Below are 22,867 nucleotides of genomic sequence, written 5' to 3'. Positions count from 1 at the left end.
CTTCAAGAAGGCAGATTGGGTGATGCTAAGAGGAAAAATTGAATCATAATCAGAATGGTAAAGTTGGCATGATTTATGGCTTGTAATTATTAACCTATGTTTTAAAAAATGAACAGCTGAGTTTTAATAATGAAAAAAAAGCTAAGTTACAGAACAAAGCTTTTTATATAAAGAAAACAGCCACCCCAGATTTAAAACCAGAAAGAATGGATGCCAAAGGAAGTGAAAGCAGCTACAGAAAGTGCAGAATTTGAGTATTAAATGTTCAATAAGTAATCCAGAAAGGCCTCCTGTGTTTTTAAGATTATTTTATTCTTTAAAGACTGTATGCTTTCTATCCATTATTGAATGAACTAAGGGAGAACTTAAAAATCAACATGACAGTAAACATGGAGGTTAAACTGAGTTGAGAAGGAATACTCAGTAGCATAATAACATGCAGAGTTGAAGATAAACATCAAGTTTTCAATTAAGAGGCCTGGTAATCAGCCCAATCAAGGGCACCACACAGTAAATATGTTATCTGCTGCATTACTACCTTGAACTGTTTTTAGCTTACCCTATCCTCGAAGGAATTCCTGATTTTTTTTCTTGTATGCTCTAAAGTAAAATTGCCCTTTCATGACAACTGAAAAGGAAACTAATTATCTAGCAATTCCAAGGAAACAAAAGGTAGACAGATATTAAGATGCCTATCTTAAGCTTCTAAAACACACAAAACTTGAAATTATGCAAGACCTTCCTTTCTAGTTAGATAGCAAACCCCACCACACAAACTCCCACGCTGTTCCAGTTGATAATCAAATATTTCAGCTCCTTCAAATACCCTACATAAATATTATTTGGCAGTGGTAAAGGGAGTCAGTTATCCCTGAAAAACAACCTGATCATGTACTTAGATAATCACAAACCTGCTTGAGCAGTATAAATCCAGTTTATAGTAGTTGTGAGTAGTACCTTGGCACTACCTTACAAAAACAGAAGTCAAATGTTAACGAAGTGCCAGAGCAGTGATCTCTGACACTTTAATGTCAATGAATAATATAAGAACTGAGCAGCCTTGTACCCTTTTACATCCCTAACCAATAACTGAGGATGATGGGGAGTAGAAAGGAAATGGCTTGTGAGCTCTCCATGCTGTAGTCTGTTCTTTGGTTGAAGACAGACTACTGTTTGACCACCGACCATTTCTGTTCTTTGCTCCTGCCTTCCAGCAGAAGATAAGAATCAAGCCCTTGGACAATTCCTTTCCGGCATGACAAGAATGGTACTTATTGCAGTGATATCCAGCCAGCTGAGAAAGTCAATTTAATAAGCCATTACTTACTAAACACAAACAGGCTGTGGGACTAGTAGGAAAGAAACATTCAAAAGCACTTGCTCAGTTTCAACTTCTGATCGTGTGCTCACAGCTTAGGACTATTCTCAGACTGCTGAAGTAGTACTTAAATCATCTACTTTTTTGGACTGGTGCAACATAAGAAATCAGAAAGAATTACTTTAATTCAGCCACTGATTTTTTTTCTGTGCATTCAACAAAACATAGCTTTATTAAGGAAGTTAGGGAATGTACAACATTTCATAGCACTATTTACAGAGAGCAGCTCATGTCTACAAAGTCAAGATTTTTCTGACAAACATATCCCCAGTTTTGCTTAATCTAAGTTATTAGTTAAGCATATCAATTTAGTAAAGGCATAAGCCATTGTAGACATCTCAGACATTCCAGTTTAGTAAAGAAGCAACTCTTTGCAGAAGTCATCTTGCCACCCAACTTCTCTGTGGCATTTTTTAAATATATAAAAGAGTTTGTATATTATCACTTCCCCTTATCACTTAAAAATCAATTAAAACTTTAAAAATGTTCAATACAGGCATAGTTTTGTTCTATCATCTTACTACTTATAAGATCTGTGAGACTAACTGCAAAAGTATAGGCAATATAAATCAGTATTTAAATTATATATTACATGTTTATTATGGGTGCAATTTTTTAAAAAAATTACATTTTATGAAAAGTCAGAAATATTTACAATTTTTGTAAGATAAACTTGTATGCTCTAATTTACAGTCTGACGTAGTAACAATTAATAAAAATTCAGATTCTTTAGAGTTGTGTTTACAAATTAATTTTCTTAGGAGGCAACTACAAGAGATATTGCTGTGTATATAAGCAAGAACCAGCTTGCTAGATGTTTTTTTTTACCAGATAGCTACATACATTGTTTTTGAATTTCTTTACAAAAAATCTCTATAAACTTGTATGGCGTCAAAATTGTAACCTGCACCCAATGTAAATGTATGTATAATCACCTGAATGAAGGCTAGTTAAAAAGTCCTGAAACATAACTACTTCATTTAACTCATAAATGAAAGTAATACTTGATTAAAAACAGCAATACAGTTTTGGGTTTTCATTAACAAAATATTGTCATGTTAAACACAGTTTGATTGCAAAACAGGTTACAATTAAGATTCCAGTAAAAAGACTGTACCATTTATGAGTTAGAAATTTACCATTTACTAAGACTAGCAAATTAAGATCCAAATATACTCTTCCCATCAAATCTACAGTACAGTATGTGTTTAGTGCTAATAATGGAACTGTCATCTGCAAAAGTGTGTAGTATATATTAGAATTTATGTAGCCACTACAAAGCTCAATTTTTTTAAAGCTTCAGCAGTCCAATTCATTACTGGTTTTGCATGAATTAGTTGAAGTAAGTTTATTGTTTTAATAGAGAATTTGAAATAGATACCGGTATTCAAAATGGTCATGTAAAAATTTTCACATGCAGGTTATTGAATTATTTTGCTCCAATGCTTTTGATTTCAGCACTAAAAAAAGACTTGCTAATATAAATACATACAAGATTTTCTAAATCTGTGACTTGCTTTAAAAAATGTTACTAATGTGTCACGTCCCTGTGCTTAGGCTGTGGCAAGCAGATTAGATGACAATAAAATATTAAAATTGCCGATGACAGAAAAAATCTAGACTAATAGAAATGGCAGTACTTGTCATCCTGCTGCCATAAAATACCCTTCTAAAATGCTATTCCTCTCAAAGTACTGCATTTACATTCACATCACGCAACCCCAACAGTACTCAAAGTCCAAAGAATTGCAGTCAAAGTGAAGGGAAATGCTCTTTGCTTTTAAAAGTTTGCTTTTACCATCCTAAGTGATTTTTCAGGATTCTCATCTTTGGTGACATTAAAGTTACTATCTCAAAGTTCCAAAGTCCTGTGTGACGCACCTCTCTTTACTACGACCACATTTATTGCAATTACCCCATGAGGAAGTAATCCAGTATTTAAAACCTCTTTTAAAACAATCCCCAGTTTTTGCAAATCTGCCTTCTAAATAAATCCCAGTCAAAGGAATTTTTATAAAGTTATGTGTATTATACAAACACCACGCTTTCTTGATGAAGAGCCAAACTTTGAAAAAGGAAGTGAGGCATGTGAATAACAAATTGGATAGGCACAGGCTTTTTTTAAAGGCACAAATGTTATGCAATTCATATAAAAATAAATTAAATCTACAGCATTAATTCAAATAATCACAACGCCCATAAAATTTACTAAATGCAGAAATAGATCTCTGCTGTCTTTTGCAATTTTGTAACACATTGCACTTAGGAAAAAACTCCTATGTAAAACAAGTTACATGTTAATAATATATGATACACGGGCATCAAGTCACATTTCTTTTATGCATCCCTAACTCAGCTGGTTTTGTGGTGTGAGTGGATCGGAGAACTACATGAGACTTTGCCTCTGTTTTCTTTAAAAACTGGCAATTAAAGAATCTGAAAATGAATATTACTTATGGAAAGCTCGAATATGTCTTACTTGCTCTCCTACATTTTTAGGTTTAATGTTTACAGTATAACATATAATTTCATACTTTCATTACAACTGTGGATTACTACTTTGAATTCATCTACATAAATTTACTAAAATTTCAACAAATTTTCCCAAATATTGCAGTTGATAATTTACAGTGTTGAAGTTAACTTCAGTGCTATTATAAAGTAATAAAAAGTTTGCAAAATGACATTTAAAAGTGCATTTTATGCTCTGTAGTTCAGCCTCAAAGTAGGTCAACATTTTGAAAAAATTAATGCATGTTAAAATAGTGTTTGAAAAGTAGAGAGGGCAGAATCAGCTTCTTGCACTCCTTTGATCCAATGACTTTCATGTGTATATCAGCAGTCTGCCATATATCGTCCTGAAAAACAAAGGTAGGTTTTTTGCAGTCAGTAGATAAAATAGATTTTGTCAGTATTTTCCTGGAAGCAGTTTGAGTAACCATGGAAAACCAAATAACCTGTGAAACAGTTTTTCAGCCATGTTTTGATGAAAAGTAGTTACTTATGCATCACTTACGTTTCATATTTTATAATTTAACACTATAGACTACATAATATTAACTGAATGTATAAGCATGTCAGTGTCTTACCGGTGGCAAATCTCTTCTTAAGGAGGGAAAGCCGATAGCCAGTGCCTACAAGCTCTACATCTGCTCCTGAAAGAGTGCTTCCTTCACTAATGAACTGCACTGCAAGTGTTGCTGGTTTACTGGGTCCTTCTGAAAGTTCGAATTTTGCCCTGAGGGATCCAGAACCTACAAAAATAAGAAAACTGAAAAGCTGGTTGTTTTGCAAGAACGAGACAATCTCCCAAAATTTTTAGCAGTAAGAAGCGAACCAACATGGTGAGCTTTTGGATCTATCCCTAGCAGCAGTCCTACATAAATTTTCAGAAGACGTGAGAGTCCAAGTCTGTTTTTTCCAATACTCTGTTTGAGACAATGAGTAGTGAATGATTAAAGAAGAAGGCTACATATTTCTGCAAGATTATACAGAATGTGTGTATCAGACAGCCTGGTAATCTCTTATTCTTGAAATATCTGATTAGTTCCTACAATCATCATTTATGCTTACTGGTTTGTAAGTACTTAATATCACCTGTCTTGTATGTGGTACTTTTCATTAGCAAATTTGAAACTACATCAGAATATTTAGACGTTGTGATCTGTCTGGATGAATGTACACAAACAAAACCATTGGAAGAAACGCAGCTATACAGTAATGTACCTAGAGGAAAGACATTCTTATTTTTCTAATAAAGACAAGGTCTAATGAAATACTTTTCCCCACAAATTTCAATTGCTTTTTTCAAAGATAGTGGTGAAGTGTCATCCGTTCAATGATATTATAAAGTAATAACAGCTCAAAATTACTTCAAGTACCTTTCTGTAGTCACAGCAAGGCACTTAAAAAAACCCCACAACATTATTACTAGTATATTTTTCTAGTACTGAAGCAAGTCTTTTTCCAATTCTTGCAAAATATGCTGTGGAAAATGAGATTTAAGTAATTAATAATGGAATAATGAAAGTCTATTATTTTTACTTCTTTAAAACAACTTACTCTTGCTAGTCAATAGGAACTGCTAAATGACAGAAGTTAGTAACCAAAATGTTACTGGGATAAAAATGGGAATTAATGGATGAAATTGTTCTATGCAATGGCTTGTTCTTGATAAATTTGGCTTAAGATGCTTTTTATTTCTTCAGTAGGTCTGTCTTCCACTGTAAGTATGGAAACTTGTATATTCAAGTGCTTTGAAAGTTTGTTCTGTGTTTTATCTCTGTGTGCAATTGACAGCTTACATAATGTATTGGACCATAAAAAACCCTCAAAACATGTTACCACCCTGTACACCAGAATAAAGAAGACTTCAAGTCATTTGTCCTAATATCAACAGTGTTTATGCAACTTCTTTCTCCCTTTCTTTCTGTGAGACCAGCATAGTATTACTTCCCCCTAAACACCAAATTGTGAGTACTATGTGTTTATACTCAAAGAAAAGGGGAATAAAGATGGTGATAAGAGATGGATATACAGGAGAAGCAGTGGCATATATGCAAGTCTTCTGAACACACACAAAATGCAATCTGTATCACTGGCAGCCCATTTTTTGCTGCACTGCAGGTGTATGGTAGCTCTTCATGTGGCTGCATTTGTGGTTTAGTATTATTTCTTCTTTTAAAAGAAGCTCCACAGTTTGGGAAAAAAAAAAAAAGGGATATCCCTATGTAATCATAATGGAAGACAGATGGCAAAGACCTGTGAGGTCAGTGAATGACAAAGTACACCAGACTACAGCAATAACCTCTGTCAGATAAAATTTCCTCTGATTTTGTTTGAATGATGACCACAACTTTGCAGCCTTTGCAGGAAAAGAAGTCTTCCCTTTCCAGGCTTGTGGTTTCTATGTGAAACCAGTCATTCTTAAAAGCAAATCTACGCTTTCATAATGCCCTTCACTGAATTCCTATCAGGGCTAAAGACCTTTCCCTTACACCATGAGTTCTTTTCTCCACAGAGGCTTTAAGGACGAGATAAATGACTCCCTTTGGCCCTTGTTTTTCTGCTTCGGAAGAACATTGCCCCTGCAGAGGCTGCAAGAGCTGTGGTATCATCTGGGCCTCAGGAAAAGGCAGCTGGGCAGAGGACAGCTATTGGTACCTTACAAAATGCTGTATAAATTACTACTCTGAGAGGATGTACATAGATTCATTTTTTTTCCTGGAGTTGCGCATGGTCAAAACAAAGACCCTTGGAATGTTGGTCTAGAATTATCTATTGTTGAGCCTACCTCAGCACAGGACTTTTTTTTTTTTTTTCTTTTCTTCCACACAGTTCTTTTACTTGCCTCTTTCTACTTTATGTCAATTGTCAGTGTGGAAATACACAGATATTAGACATATTTTCCTTTGAATAACTGCTCATTTCCAAATAGTATTAATGTAATAATTTCTTAACTAGCCTAAACTTTATTTTAGAGTTACCAACTGATTTCAGGGGCTTCACTATTTTTACTTTTATAGTTAATCAATAACAATATTTTGACATTGCACTGCTAATGGAATTTCTAAGAGGAAATCCACTGAGAAGGTGGTGAACTAGTAAACAGGATACAGTATGAGAAGATGTGTAAACAGTCACGAGGTCATAAAGGCTAAAATGATTACCTTTTTACTATTACAATTTTTCTGTGCAAGAAAACAAGAAAAAAAAAGAAAGAAGAGAGTTCAACTTGCCTCCATTTTCAGACTTTTCCGAAATGCTAGATATTTTCCAATATGCTTTCATCTGGTCTGCATTCCTGTAAGAGAGGAGCAGGTTAATTACAAGCACCAATTTTTAGAATATTATTTCCCTAGATTTATGGCAGTATGGACAGATACCTCTAAACAGAGGTTTATAAAAATACTTGATCATTCTAGGGTAAGTTTGTGGAAAACTATCCAAAGCAAACAGGAAAAGAGAAGAGAGAGAAACCCCTCTAGTCTGAAAGGGCAATGACAGCCCAAACACTCTGGAAGGAGTTTGAATGCTCTGTCTTTATGCTTCACGATGATGGTATGAGGGGGGATTGCTCTCTCCTATGTGAGACTCCCGACAGCATAAATTTTATTCCATTTCCATTCTAGTAAATCTATTTGGTTTAAGCGACACAGGGTTTAAGCTAACTTCTGATGCTCTAAAGAGGCAGAAAAGGGCAACAAGCACCAGAGGCTCTAAGCTGACAGGGCATTTTAACTCCTGGAGCACTTTGCAGCAGTTCTATCGAAAGAAAGTCAACAACATAAAGCTGTGAGCTGTTGCAGGAGTAAAATGCTCACACAAGTAGCACAGGTGGTAGCGGTTGCTTGCAGGAGGGTCAAGTTATAAAACATATATTTTAAAAAACCAAACCAAACCAAACGCAAAACCCCACCACACAATGCAGTAGACCAAACAGTTAGCACAACACAAATACTAGAGCCCTCTGGGATGCGAGTCTCCCCTGTCAGCTTTCCAGACTCAAACTTCTGGCCTCCAGTAGTTGCCTGAATGAAAGAGAGGATGTGGGCTCAAGTTCCTTAATCTGATGAATCTGTAAGGAAACTGTCACTAAGATTTGACTCTTCCAAGCTAACACTAAGTGTTCTGGGTGGGCGTTCCTGCTCTCACTGCGGTTTCCTTACAGAGGGGTTTGTGGAAGAAGCCTGGGCAAGGAGTCCAGCTTCACCAGATGTTCTAGTCCTCTTGTGCAGGCAGGATACTGAACCTGCCCTTGCTGAGAATAAGCTGAAGGTGATTTCATTAAAAGTATTGCTCCCTTGATATATCAAGTCAAGAAATATTCAGTCTTGCCAGAATTTTTTCCACTTAAAATTATACCGTATTTCTACTTTGTCCAATTAATGCATTTAAATGTATTGCCTCCAGAGACATCAGAATCTATCTGACAAATGCATCAGGTTTATTTATGTTCTGAACTTTGCTTTATAAGGTAAACTGATCTAAGAGTAACAACGTTAACAAAGCCTGACTTCCTTCAACCTGGTATTATTCGCTCTATTTGCATTAAAAAGACCCTCTTGGAAATACGCAGTCCAGGAATTATGTTACAGCTGGGCAAGTACCGACGGGCTGCCAAGCCATGGGTGCTGTGGTTGAATTCTGCTCACCTTTTGCTCCAGGGACATGCTGTTCTGCCCAGTCCCACTACCTTCTGCTTGTTTTCACAAACTTGTAGAAACATAATTACGTGAGATCTGTGTCTCACTTTCAAGTGCTACTGTAAACGCAGGCTTAGAAGGAGGTGGCAGGTAGCTGCTAGTCCGATAATAATCTGCATGATGCTTGAGTGAGAGACAGTGCTACCTGGCTTATGAAGAGCTCCTCATTTACTAAGGTTTGTTTTAAAACCATTTCAATTAGAAGCTAATATTTAAGCTTGAACAATCAAGAAATCTTTTTAAGAACTGCATTTCTTCTACTCTATATATTCTGTATATATGCATATATTTATACACACACACATACAAAATGTTTTCTAACCATTAAGAGATTTTGGTTTCAAATTACTGTATTAAAAATGTCTATCCTGTCTATTGACCAAAAGAAAGGAAACTTGAAAATTTCATAAAGGCTTGTATGATTACAGAGTTGGAATGGGTGCATATTGTCTCATTGTAATTTATGTGAATTGGCTGCACATGATCTGTTTTGGACCATAAAACATCCTAAACATCTGATACTATGCTGTGCTGGTTTGACTGAAAATAGGTTAATTTTCTTCATGCAATTAGAAACCTTTCTTTTTCATAGCTAGCATGCTCATTTTTTGGACTTAGTTTGAGAACAAGAGATAACACCCCAGCACAGAGTTAATGTTTTTAATCGCTCTGGTCTGAGAGCCAAGGACATTCTAAGCGCCTTGCTTACAGGTGTGAGACAGCGAGGCAGAGATGGGGCAGAGCTTGATTGACATCCAGATTAATCAATGAGAGTATTCCATCCCATTAGCATCATGCTAATTATTTAAGGAGAGTTGCTTTTCCAGGTAGCCCTCCTTTTTTTGCTGCTTCTTCCGATCTCTCTGGTTTTTCTCTCTCTCTGGGGCTAGCCGGGAAATTTGGTCAGGACGTTTAGTCCAGCCTTTTGCCATTTTGCAGAGGTCTCTGGGCTTTTCTGCCTTTTTCTTCTCTTTTCTCACTTTGGGATCAGCTGCTGGGACTGGGCTGTTTCCTAGGACTGGTTGCTCAGGAGGAATTGCCTTGAGTATCTTTTATTTCTATCTTATATAAATTTACTAGTAGTATATTCGTATTTTGATATTTTATTAAACCGTGTTTATCTCAATCCAAGTTTCTCCCTTCCCTTTTGATTCTCTCCCCTGTTGGGACGGTGGTGGGGGAGGGGGTGAGTGAGCGGCTAATCGCGGTTGTATTGCTAGCTTGGGTTTAACCACGACATATGCATTTTATCAAGACAAAAAAATTAACTGTTTCTTCCAGTGAAATTTTTCAGACTGTCTTATGACACCAATGAATACACTGAAATAATAAAACGAAAACTATTAATATTACCATTTTGCAGGCGGAAGTGATTGCATGTTTGTTACTCCTCCATCTACTGGTACCACAACCTGGACATTAGACAGTGTACTAGGCACATTCATAGACTCTGGGTTGTACTTATAATCCACTCTCACATCAGTAGTGCTAGCATTACATTTCCAGTAAGTTGCAAGATTCAAGGGAGTGGACTGGATGCCATTTGAAGATACCTGTAAAAGAATAAACCATTGAAAGCAGCTTAACTAAAATGTCAGGTTAGGAAAGCTAAAGCCCTGATAGAATTAAGTCTGGCCAGGGATGTCAAGGACAACAAGAAAAGCTTCTATAGGTATGTCAGTGATAAAAGGGAAACTAGGGAAAATGTGGGCCTTCTCCAGAAGGAAACAGGAGACCTGGTTACCCGAGATATGGAGAAGACTGAGGTACACAACAACTTCTTTGCCTCAGTTTTCACCAGCAAGTGCTCTGGACACACCATCCAAGTTGCAGAAGTCAAAGGCAGGGACTGGGAGAATGAAGGACCACCGACTATAGGAGATCAGGTTTGAGACCATGTAAGGAACCTGAGGGTGCACAAGTCCATGGGACCTGATGAGATGCATCTCTGAGTCTTAAGGGTGATGGCAGATGAGTTGCTAAGCAACCACCCATCATATTTAAGAAGTCATGGCAGTCTGGTCAAGTTCCCACTGACTGGAAAATGGAAAGCATCACCCTTGTTTTTAAAAAGCAGAAAAAGAAAGATCCAGGAAACTACAGGCCAGTCAGTCTCACATCTGTGCCTGGCAAGATCATGGAGCAGATCCTCCTGAAAACTACGCTAAGGCACATGGAAAATAAGGAGGTGAATGGTGACAGCTACTATGGCTTTGCTAAAGGCAAATCGTGCCTAACAAATTTGGTGGCCTTCTATGACAGCACTACAACCTTCATGGATAAGGGAATAGCAATTGAAGTCATCTACCTGGAATTATGCAAAGCATTTGACATTGTCCTGCATGACATCCTTGTCTCTAAATTGGAGAGACATGCATTTGAATGATGGACCACTTGGTGGATAAGGAATTGGCTGTATGGTCGCATGCAAAGAGTTGTGGTTAACAGCTCAATTTCTAAGTGGAGACCAGTGACGGGTGCCATTCTGCAGGGGTTGGTATTGGGACCAGTATTATTTAATGTCTTTGTTAGTGATATGGACAGTGGAATCAAGTGCACCTCAGCAAGTCTGTCGATGACACCAAGCTGTGTGCTCACATCAACACGCTGGAGGGAAGGGATGCCATCTAGAAAGACCTTTACAGGCTGGAGAGGTGGGTCCCTGCAAACTTCCTGAAGTTCAACAAGGCCAAGTGCAAGGTCCTGCTTGTGGGTCAGGGCAATTCTAAGCACAAATACAGGCTGGATAGAGAATGTATTGATAACAGCCCTGAGGAGAAAGACTTCGGAGTGCTGGTTGATGAGAAGCTTAACGTGAGCCAGCAATGTGTGCTCATGGCCCAGAAAGCCAATTGTATCCTGGCCTGCATCAAAAGCAGCATGTCCTGCAGGTCAAGGGAGGTGATTCTGCCCCTCTGCTCTGCTCTGGTGAGACCCTACCTGGAGTCCTGCATCCAGCTCTGGAGTCCTCAGGAAAGACAAGAAAGTTGGAGAGAGGCTAGAGGAGGCCACAAAAATGATCAGTGGGCTGGAAACACCTTTCTTGTGAGGACGGGCTGAGAGAGTTGGGGTTGTTCAGCCTGGAGAAGGCTCCAGGGACACCTTATAGCAGCCTTTCAGTACCTAAAGGGGACCTACAAGAAAGCTGGAGAGTCAAAATTGTTTTGTTTTAGTCTTGATTTCTGCATCGCACAAGAAACGTGCTTGTGGCAAAATGACTTCATCCTTAGTAGTTGTGTGCCATACCAATTCAGTTGCCCAAGCAGCCAGCAGCAGAGGGCAATACCTGTCATTGTGGGACATGCAGGCAGCAACACAGTTCTTACGTTTTCAAAGCATTATTTTCCTGCTGTGGGAGGGCTGGATGCTCCTGCTTCTGTAGTGGAGCTTGTGCTACTATCTTGCTGCATCACTATCACCTTCCTAGCCTACTTGAGGAACCTTCTACATCCTTGTGCCCCCTCTCACCTTTCCTTGGTAGCCAAGAACCCTTTCCATCTGACAGGGTTTCTGCATGCCAATGCCTCATTTTTCCCTGGCAGTAAAGATCTTAAATAGATATCATTCTTCCACAGTACTCATTTTTGCAATCCAAATAAATGTGTTTTTCCTTCCATCTTTCTCAGGAACTCTGTGCACATAACATGGTTTTTATAGATTCAGTATGCCAAGATTTTAAACTATATTGGGAGGACGTGGAAACTACAATGATATTAATAGCTGGACTGACAGGTTCTGTTATTTTTTGATGTACACTGTTGTCTCAGATGTTAAACCATCTCAATGCAGGGCTAGCAAATCCCTGTTCTCCCTTTGAGGTGAGTCTGTCTTGAATTTTCATAAAGAGTTTTTATTGACAGCCAGAATATCTTCTCATACATTCACACAATAGTTGCAGCAGGAAGGGAGCTCTGGAGGTCATCTGTTCCAAGTCCCCTGGGGCCACTTTGAGTCAGCTGCCCAGGACCATGTCCAGATGGCTTTTGAATATCTCCAAGGATAGAGACTCCACAACCTCTCTGGGCAGCCTGTTCCACTGCTCAGTCACCCTTGCAGGAAAAAAGTGTTTCCTCATGTTCAGAGGGAACCTTCTGTATTTTAGTTTGTGCCAACTGCCTCTGGTCCTGATACTGGGTACCACTGGAAAGAGCCTGGCTACGTACCCTCCCTTCAAGTATTTGTATCTTTCAATAAGATCCTCCCTAAGCCTTCCCTTCTCCCGGCTGAACTGTCCCAGCTCTCTCAGCCTTTCCTCATGGGAGAAACGCTCCAGTTGCTTCAGCATCTTTGTGGCCTTTTACTGGACTCTCTGGAGCATTGTCCATGTCTCTCTTACAATGGGCCATCCAGAACTGGACCCAGTACTCCAGGCGTGGCTTCACCAGTGCTGAGTAGAGAGGAAGGTCACCTCCATTTACCTACTAGCAATATTTGGTCTAATGCAGTCCCGGATATCACTTGCTGCCTTTGCAGCAAGGGCACCTTGTTGGCTCGTGTTCAAAATCGGTGTCCCCCAGGACACCCACACCCTTTTCTGCCAAGCTGATTTCCAGCTGGGTGGCCCCCAGCAAATATCAGAATGACCCTCTGGTGTATCCACAGAGTCCTCCCAGTTTGGTGTCATCAGCAAACTTGCTGAGGGTACATTCTGCTCCACCATCCAGATCATTAATGAAGATATTAAACAGGACTGTAAACTCAGTATTGACACCTGGGGAATACTGCTAGTTACTGGCCTCCAACTAGACTTCATGCCACTGATCACCAGCCTCTGGGCCTGGCCCTTCAGCCAGTTTTCAATCCACCTCAGTGCCTGCTCATCCAGCCTGTACTTCACCAGCTTTTCTATGAAGATGCTATGGAGGAGAGTGTCAAAAGCCTTCCTGAAGTCTAAGTAGACAATAACCACTGCTCCTTCCTTATCCACTAGGGCAGTCATTTCATCACAGAAGTTTATCAAGTTGGTCAAACATGACTTTCCCTTGGTAAATCCATGCTCACTACTCCTGATGACCTTCTTGTCCTTTGTGTACCTGTACATGGTTTCCAGGATGACATGTTCCATTATATTGCGAGATGCGAGAACATCATAGATTCTCACATATTGCAATTCATCAGCTACAGCATGCAAAACTTATGCAATTACAAAATCAAAGACAGTACAACTATGAACTCAAAAAACCCTCTAAATTCAAGGAAAATTTGGTTTTGCTAGCAAATACCTAAAGAAGCAGTGTTTGAAGCTTGCACACATGAATTGAAGTGTGAATAAGCTGAAACAGGTCATGAATCCAAGGAAATGACATGAAGCACAGCAGGAATGTACCAAGCCTGGGCAGAACCTATGTGTTGTAAACACTGACACACCCAGAATTCATCTAGATGAGGGATGACAGTTCATTTGCACGCTAGCAGCCAAAGAACAACTATTTTTAATTTCTGTGTAGATGGCAAATCTGCCGACTTCCTTAACAAATTCCAAAGGGAAAGAAGTGTTTACCTGATACTTTAAAACATCCACGTTGTAATAGGATGCAGATGGATTCTGCTCTGATAATTTCTTGAGGTAGACAGTTATAGCTTGCATGTTCATCCAAAAATCCCTAGTACTGGAATCGCTTTGTGACTGATCACTACAAAGAAAAAGCAAGGTACTAGTCAGAAGGCAATACTGAGTTTTATTATTTCGGAAGTCTAAAAATTACAATTTGACCTTTGCCCTTCTTCACTGCTTCAAGAAAGAATTTGTTCTAATGCTTTGTAAGACATGACTGTACCTTCTCAAATATTAAGACAAATTAACTGCTTGTTGTATCTGGTAAAAATTCTCCTTCCATTTTGTGGAGCAGTGAGTTTCCTCCACTGATGATTTAAATCACAAGATTGAGTTAATGCTGAATTTTACATTTTACATTCAATAAAACACAATTTTAATACGATTAAGTGCTGTGACAATGTATGGAAGGTGGGGATGAAAGTGGTATTTGAGAAGAAATGTTATCCAGTTTGGAATAAATCCTAAAATCACAATTAGCTTTGGTTATGACATAGCTTCACTAATGCACTGAATTAAGGTTTTGGCTATATGTGTCACTATACTTTCATATATTTGTGAACTTTCAAAATTTTGTCAATTAAAAGTGATTTTCAAATTATTTCAAAGAATTGTTTCTCAGATACATATGGTTGCATTCAGTCTTAGTAACAATTTATTATATCACTTCTATATGTAGGTAAGAGCGCACAAGACTGCTGAACCAAAATCCTGTTTGTGAGCTACTGGAGCATGGTGCTCTGAAGATCAAGAATATTTCAGCTTTGTTTGCATCAGGTTTACTTTGAATAAAGCTGAAGAAGAATTCTGATTCAAAAGTGAAATTCAAATTACTTAAGAATCAAGTACCTCCTCTGAATGTCTGTGGATACAGTGAGGAAATTCAGATGCCACCACAAATATCACTCTCATTAAAAACTTTAATCTCTATAAATACCAAGCAAATTATACCTTCACAGTATATGATAAAAAGTCAAATTATTAACATACGAGTTTAACTTCGTAAATATCTATTGCACGCATCCTTTCTAATTAAAAGTGAAGTGTCACAGTGCTCAGACAAGAATACTTGACATTTTCACTTTTTTGCAAAATACACTTTTTCAGTATAATTCACTCTGTCAGATACAGCCTTGCTAACATTTCAGTTATAAACTGTCGTTTCAAAAAGTGATTAAATTTAATTTTGTATTAATCATTCATTAAGTATGAATGATTAAAATGAAATTAAATACAAAAGAATGGATGCATGTAGTTTGATTCTTTATTTCAGTAACCGAAAAAATGTAGAATCTAAAAGCATTAACTAGTTTTCAGATATTTTCTCCAATAAATGAAGTAGAAACCGCTCAGTTGAAACAGACCTCTGCTAAATAATTATGCTTTTATCTAAGATCTCCAAATGCTGTGATTTCAACAATTATCCTACTCAACCGGCAGCCTTTGTTTCTCAAGAATTATCCCAAGAATGCTGCAATACATCTGAGAGATACAGTTATATAGCAGATCTCATCTACTGCAGAAAATGATACAGCTTAAAAACACATTACTGAGTGACAAATGAGATTGGATGCAGCTCCTACTACTTGTTTTCCATTTAAGGCTACTCTCTCATCATGTAATCTTACCATTGTTACTACTGTATAAAGAAATCTTTTATCAAATGCCTGTAAAAACACAGCTACATTTACAAACTATTTTTTATGGCTCCTGTTATATTCAGCACAAGTTTCAAGCCTAGGAGTTACTGACATTTTTAATGGTGACAGCAGAGAGATCTGAGCTGAACAAGATTAATTCAGGAAATTAAGTTATCTATAAGCAAATCAACAAGACTGTAGAGAATTCTGATTTACATACACAATTCATATTTTACAAATCATGTAGTTTACTATTATATTTAAAAAAAAAATACAAAACCTGTATACAAGTTGTGCATTTGGAAGAATCTGCTCTAGTTTGCTTGTGTTTTTTACCCTGAAGCAGAGGACAGCTGGAGATGGGTTGCTGGTGAAGACTTTAATAATCCCACTGGGGAATGATACTGTCATATCACCAGTAATCTTCACAATACATCTAGAAGAGAATGAAAACATCTGTTTAATTGCAACTCATTCACTGCCTAGTTTTAATACTAAAACTAAAGACAGAAAATCAATTTCAAATGAGGGTACTGTGACAATGTACTACCACTTTCAACTCAGAAGTCAGATGAAATAAGTAAAGAAAAAGGTTTAGCTGATTAAGCATACAGTAGTCTTGGTGGATAATTTTCAGACTTTGAAAAGATGACACAGCTGTGCTTAGGCAAGGCCTAAGTAGCATAGCAAGGGATGTGACAAAGGAAATGAGGTGCTTTAGCTGCCCAAATTTACATGTAGCACCTACCTGACTGACAAAAATCCTTCTTAAGTGTTCTCACTGAAGGCATTTTTGTAAAGCAGGAATATAGGAATTCTCAGCAGGATGCAAGCCAATATAGAGCAATAAGCCACTGTTGCTACTGAGACCGGGGAAAAAAACCCCTTTGAATCCCCCTTATAATGCATCCATATTTTCCCCCCAAATATTAAAAGTAAAACCAGTGTGTTTTCTTACTGTAACTTATTACATCCAAAACAATTCACTATTTAACTAACTTTGTGGGATCTGCTCCTTTAAAGTAGGCGTTAACGGATTCAGTAAGGGCTACTGCAACAGGCAAGGTGTCCTGGTTTCCAAGGCTGACAGGGCTGGGGCCACGTGAAACACCTAGAATACATACAGTGTATAGGTTTAATTTTCAAAAAGCTTAGCAACAGATTTCAGAAGAGGTTACCACCATCAAGTTCACAGTAGTGCCTGAAACATTACTTGAAAAGTGTGTAGAAAAATATGAACATAGTACAGTACAATCGGACCATCAAAACACTGCTTAGCAGCCTAAGAAAACAGGACTATCAGTATGACATTGTGTAAATGGACAGACACAAGGAAATACATGTGAGAGAGGAACACTGCATTAAAATGGCTACAGATGAAAGTGAAGTCAACAGATCCAAAGGAAATTAGACATTGACTGGAATACTTAGGAAAAAACCCCTACTGTATGCTTATTATATGGAAATATGTATGATAAAATGGTCACAGAAATGCAAAGAATTCACTTACAGTATGCATGAACTTAAATGCAAATATATTAATATTGCCCCACATAAATGAACTGCTGAACATTCTTTTAGTTATTTCAGCCAACAAAGATCACAATCCCCAAGCAGAAGCGGTTGTAGATGCCTTCATAGATGCCTGTTCCAACACAACACACTTCCAATGTATAACTATAAAAATCAAATCAGACGTTATGCCACAGCTTTTGAAATGTGTGTGTACAGCTGACAAAACCAATTGTCATGGGATTTTACTTTTCACCAATTTTCTATACGTGTGCTGAATATAAAAGCCAATAGTGGAAGTTCCGCCCTTTTATTAGTGCAGCAGCAGAGTGGAGAGCATCTTACTAAGTTTTTGTACCACTGATGAAATGGCCTGTATCACAGCACAATCTTTCTTCTTTCATCAACAATTTTTCTTTCACACCATAAAGCAGAAGCAAAATGCTTCCCTGTAATATTGCTCATGGAAAACTAAACCTGTTTACTCTAGAACAGTGGCTGTGCCTTCTGAGCTTTTTCAGAAACAAAAAGATAGTTGGGACCAGCTCTACACAGATCTAATATGAGATATTAGACCTTAACTTCAGAGATAAGTGAAAGAAGTAGTAACAACGAGAGAGTAAAAGACAGGAGTTGGTCTAATTATTCTACCTTATGCCTCACTCTGCATCATGATTTCTTGCCTAAGGTGGTAAAATGTACAGAATATTTCTCAGCACCATGAAAAAAATCTTAGGGCAACATTTAGGCCTCTTTAGATCAGAAGTGATACTCCAGTCACAAGTGTTCAAACCCAAAAAATTCTTAGATGAACAAAATACTATTATGCTGGTTACAAAACACCGATTAATCTAATTATTCATTATGAACAGTAGTTTGTGATGGTTTGTTTCATTTTGGTTTTTGTTGTTTTGTTTGTTTTTAATTATTTCAGACAATACATGGGTCATGTTTCCAAAGTTTTCTTTTTCACCCTGAAAAGTACCGATAAAAGCTGTGATTCTCAATACTCTCAGGAACTGAGAAATCATTATTTCAAGAAACAAATGTGCAATAAAGAGTGAACAACAAGAAATTCTGTTTGCTGAAATACTGCACTCCAGAAGTATTCTCCACCAGAGCAAAATATGCACTACTCCACTCGTTGAGGCCCTCCCTGGAGTATGGTCCTCAGCACAAGACACGGACCTGTTGGAGAGGGTCCAGAGGAGGCCCCAAAAATGATCAGAGGGCTCTAACAGCTCTGCTGTGAGGACAGGCTGAGAGACTTGGGCTTGTTCAGCCTGGAGAAGAGAAGGCTCTGGGGAGACCTTGTTGTAGCCTTTCAGTACTTAAATGGGGCTTATAGGAAAGATGGGAACAGACTTTTTAGCAAGGCCTGTTGCAATAAAGCAAGGGGTCATGATTTTGAACTAGAAGAGGGGAGAGTCAGACTAGACATGAGGAAGAAAATTTTTACAATGAGAGGATGGCGAAACGCTGGAACAAGTTTCCCAGAGAGGTTGTAAATGCCCCATCCCTGGAAACATCCCAGGCCAGGCTGGACGGGGCTCTGAGCAACCTGATCTAGTTGAAGATGTCCCTGCTCATTGCAGGGGGGTTGGACTAGATGACCTTTGAAGGTCCCTTCCAACCCAAACCATTCAATGGTTCTATGAATGGATGTGGCACTACAGTTGCTGGTGTGTTTTCTTATTCCTCAATTTACTAAGGAATAACGAACAACTGCAGAGCAGAGGGAAGGCAATTCCCCTGTATTAATTATGGCAAGTTGTTTACAGATGCATAAAGTATTTTAAAATCTTTTACTTATAATGGCCTCATATATATTTTTATGCTGATACTTCAAATCATGCAGAGTAAAGCAAGTACATAAATGATAGTCCTATTGGTAAAAGAAAAACACTGATTTCTTGACTAAAGGGTGAAATTAATCAGAATAATAACATTATGTTTACTTTTTGGGGGGAACACCAAAGCAAATATATTGATGTATATACATTCCTCTGAGATGTATTTGAGAGACTACAAATGAGATAGCTTGTGTCTTATTTGCTCTGCCTCCACCGTTCATCGCCCTTTGATTCACAAAAAACTATGCGTTCTCTTAAAAAAAAGGAAATTGAAACAAACATAACTGCTTAACCTAACTCCAGAAGTCACTGTTTTGTTGCCTGGCTGCTGAAAATACAAAGCGATGCAGCGACATCCAGCTTCAGAGCCCTTGATGCCTGCTGCAAGCTCTCAGAGGGATGGGGTGTCACAGACCTGTGCTGAGGCTGCAGCGCAGGTCAAGGGTCCAGTTCCAGCACCTTTGGCAGCAGCCTCAGCAAAGCTGCCTTTGATGCCCTGGCACCTGCCTCAGCATGACCACCACTAACAGCCCCTGAGGTGTGCTGACACAAAAGCTAGTGACACAACTGTGCCAACAGTTGCACTGACACACTCAAGGTGGTTTGCCAGGCTGCAGAATAAAATACTGCATCACTGGTCATAACAAGGGCAAACAAATAAACCTGATCAAATGGTTTTATTAGTTCAGTTTAGGAACAAAGATTCAGACAATTTTAATATTTGCTAAAAGACTGTCATGAAAATAAAATTTATTTTTTAAAAAGATTACTTTTATTATGTGTATCTTCAAATATCAGTATTGTATGTAAATATAGAAGATTTTTACCTACTTGTCTTATAAGCATAAGGATTGTCAAAGTAAAAATACAGTCATTTCACTTGAAAGAAAGTAGTAATGACAAACCAAAGAAGCAAGACCAAGTTTCAGCTTGTTTGAGGGCAGGAGGGATAGACAGAAGATTACGTTATATAAAAGTAGCTACATCAAGTGTTGGTGACTTCAGCAACATATAACTTGTTAAGTAGTTGAGCTTTCAAGCCTCTTGTACCTGCCAGATACTAGAAATAGCTGGAGAATCTTGTTTCAAAAGAAATTAAATTTTATTATGTGTAGTGTATTAGGATGATTAGTTAACATGTAAATCTGCTTTGAATACAATACCTGGTGGTGTCTCACAAAGCTTTTCAATTGTAGGAAGATTTCCAATCAAAAGATCATCCTCTATTACATTTAAATGAAACAAAACATCGCAAGAAAACAAAATATTTCAAGCAAAAATAGATGTTAAAAATATATATCTATAAAAATACTTTGCAAATTAAAACAAGTCTAAAGTGTAAAAGAAACTTTCAATTATGCATACCATAAAGTTCACTTGGAAGAAGATAGAGTCAACTATCCAAATGGGATAAGGGAAACACTGGATTGTGCAAAAGTCAAAAGAATACGGGCAGTAGTGCAAAGTATATCCTCATGCCCCGAAGTCATTCAGCTGTCTGCACTGTCCTTCCCAGCACTTCAGGACTATTTAATTCATACAGTCAGTGCAGATGGAACTGGCCTCCTTTATTTTTGGCAGGCTAGGTTAATAACCATCTCAAACTTGTGTCAGCACACACCTCCTTACCTCCTCCCTCACCTCACAATTTCACTCTGTCGCTGTCTCCAACAACACACACACTCAGACCTGGCGGTATTGATGCCGCTGCCACCAACTTTTGGTACTTTGGCACCAGTGCTGAGGCCCAAGGAAGTGAGCCTGGATGGACTTTGGCAAGCAAAATATCAGTTATCTTTCTGTGATGCTTCTCAGTATTTGGGAAACTGATGGACAGTGAACTGTAGCAGCTAAGGCTGGACAGACCTTACCAGCTTTGGTCCTGCACAGGGACAAAACAGCTGCACTGCTTCCAGTGCAGAACTCCCACTGGAAACTGTGCAGACGCTCCCCCAAGTTGCTAAGCCTGGGTGAGGAATCCTTGGCATCAGTAACATTCACAGATAACTGACTGTTAACTCAAGAATCTGATTTAACTTGGGTCTAAAGTGGTAATAGTGTTCATGAATAAAATGCTTCAATTCGGCTAAAGAAACAAGTTAAAATGTCTTAAAAAAACCTCCAAACCAAACAACAAAAACCCCCAAATAAGTCTCCTTTTAATTTGTTATAATCGAATATCAAAACTGAAGGACTTTCCTTTAAAAGCATGAGAAGACCTGAAATAGTGGCAACACATCAAGACTGCTTTTTATCTCCATCTTTCTTTGCTTATTTTGCTTTTAGTAAAAACCTCTGTTTATCTTATATACTTCACTATCTTGAAAAAAATGCGTTAGGTTTTTTTTTTTTGGAAACTGCAATTATAGGATAACAAACAAAATAAAGAGAACATAAAAGAACTCAATTTTGTGAACATTTATATTCATTCAAATTTATCAGTATCCAAAAATATTTCTGCACATATACAATAACATCTTCTGAACAAAAACATGATAACTCATTGTGCTTGATGAATGTATATACAAGCAAATCAAATATGAATTCATGGAATAATAATTTTTAAAAATATTTCCCTAAAGACCATGCCGCAATTTGATCTATGGTCTAATCTAATTAAATCCACTGTCCTGTCTCTCAGTGTCATTTAGAAGCAGGTATTGCAAAGGACGCTTGAAGTACCTAGACTAGACTCACTATGGAACAACTAACTCTGATGAATGATTTTCCTAGCAGGTGGAACCTAGTGGCAGAATTATGCTATTTCTAAAATATGTTAAAATAGTTAATTTAACTTACCAACTGTAGGTGTGTTTGCTGCACTGAGGGAAGCAGAAGAAGATATTGAGGAAATACTCTCTGCACGTGCCAAGGGAGCTGCAGGTGGTGGACTCGAGTTAGAGGTCAATGGAGGGCTAAATGGCCTAGGCTGAACAAAAGAGATTACAAGAGCATTACACAAAGTGGTTTTAAGAAGATGAAAAAGGACTGCAAATAGAATAGTTCTTAATTTCATGCCCAAATCAATTTCATAGTGTTTCTCAACATAATTCCTTTAATACTACCCTACTTTTAGTGTAAAACACAGAATCCAGATTTCCCATTGGAATCAATCACACTATTTCATAGTGTTATCATTATTAATTTTTTTGCCTGGGTAGTTAAGTCTAATATGTTTGGTTATGTGGCAGCCTGTCAATAATTGTGCTATAACACAGTAGCGGAACCTAAGTCTACAGCCTTGTGTATGTGTGCAGCAAATGCGGATTACAAAACCAAAGCAGGGTTACTAAGAAACTGGAAGTGGAGTCCAGCAGAGTGCAACTAAAACAGTTGGCACAGGAGCATGAGAGAGAGAGAGTGAGAGAGAGAGAGAGAGACCGGCTGAAGAACCTGCGTCTTGGGTCTGTTCAGCCTGAAGGACAGAAGCCAAAGGAGGGATCAACTAGCAGTCTTTCACTAGCTAAAAGGAGGTACAAAGAAGGCAGAGTCAGGCTTTTCTCAGAGATGTCAGATCCCTTTCTGCCAGGCAGCTTTCCAGCCACTCTTCCTCAAGCCCGTAGCGCTGCCTGGGGTTGTTGTGACCCAAGTGCAGGATCTGGCACTTGGCCTTACTGAACCTCATACAACTGGCCTCAGCCCAAAAATCCATCTGGTCCAGATCCCTCTGTATGGCCTTCCTACCTTCCAGCAGATGTGAACTTACTAAGGGTGCACTTAATCCT

The 22,867-nt window shown here is 38.2% G+C and overlaps 1 protein-coding gene across 4 annotated transcripts in view; it reads right to left on the bottom strand.

The window, feature by feature from the left end:
* Positions 1-650: 650 nt before the first annotated feature.
* Positions 651-22,867, bottom strand: part of FCHO2 (FCH and mu domain containing endocytic adaptor 2) — a 97,564-nt gene continuing 75,347 nt past the window's right edge. For 3 of the 4 annotated variants that reach the window (XM_065655682.1, XM_065655683.1, XM_065655684.1), the window contains 8 exons: positions 21,942-22,071; positions 16,777-16,888; positions 16,058-16,213; positions 14,084-14,216; positions 9,937-10,136; positions 7,117-7,181; positions 4,468-4,632; positions 651-4,236 (listed from right to left, as the gene is read on the bottom strand). In XM_065655682.1, the coding sequence (XP_065511754.1) occupies positions 4,214-4,236; positions 4,468-4,632; positions 7,117-7,181; positions 9,937-10,136; positions 14,084-14,216; positions 16,058-16,213; positions 16,777-16,888; positions 21,942-22,071 (984 nt within the window). In that variant the 3' untranslated portion in view covers positions 651-4,213. Of the gene's footprint in view, positions 4,237-4,467; positions 4,633-7,116; positions 7,182-9,936; positions 10,137-14,083; positions 14,217-16,057; positions 16,214-16,776; positions 16,889-21,941; positions 22,072-22,867 lie in introns of those variants that run through there. The other variant, XM_065655686.1, reaches the window with a different exon arrangement.

This window comes from Caloenas nicobarica, chromosome Z, assembly GCF_036013445.1.
Source record: "Caloenas nicobarica isolate bCalNic1 chromosome Z, bCalNic1.hap1, whole genome shotgun sequence".
Classification (NCBI taxonomy): Eukaryota; Metazoa; Chordata; class Aves; order Columbiformes; family Columbidae; genus Caloenas; species Caloenas nicobarica.
The sequence above is the reverse complement of the archived record's forward strand: the minus strand, read 5'-3'. Positions and strand labels throughout refer to the sequence as shown.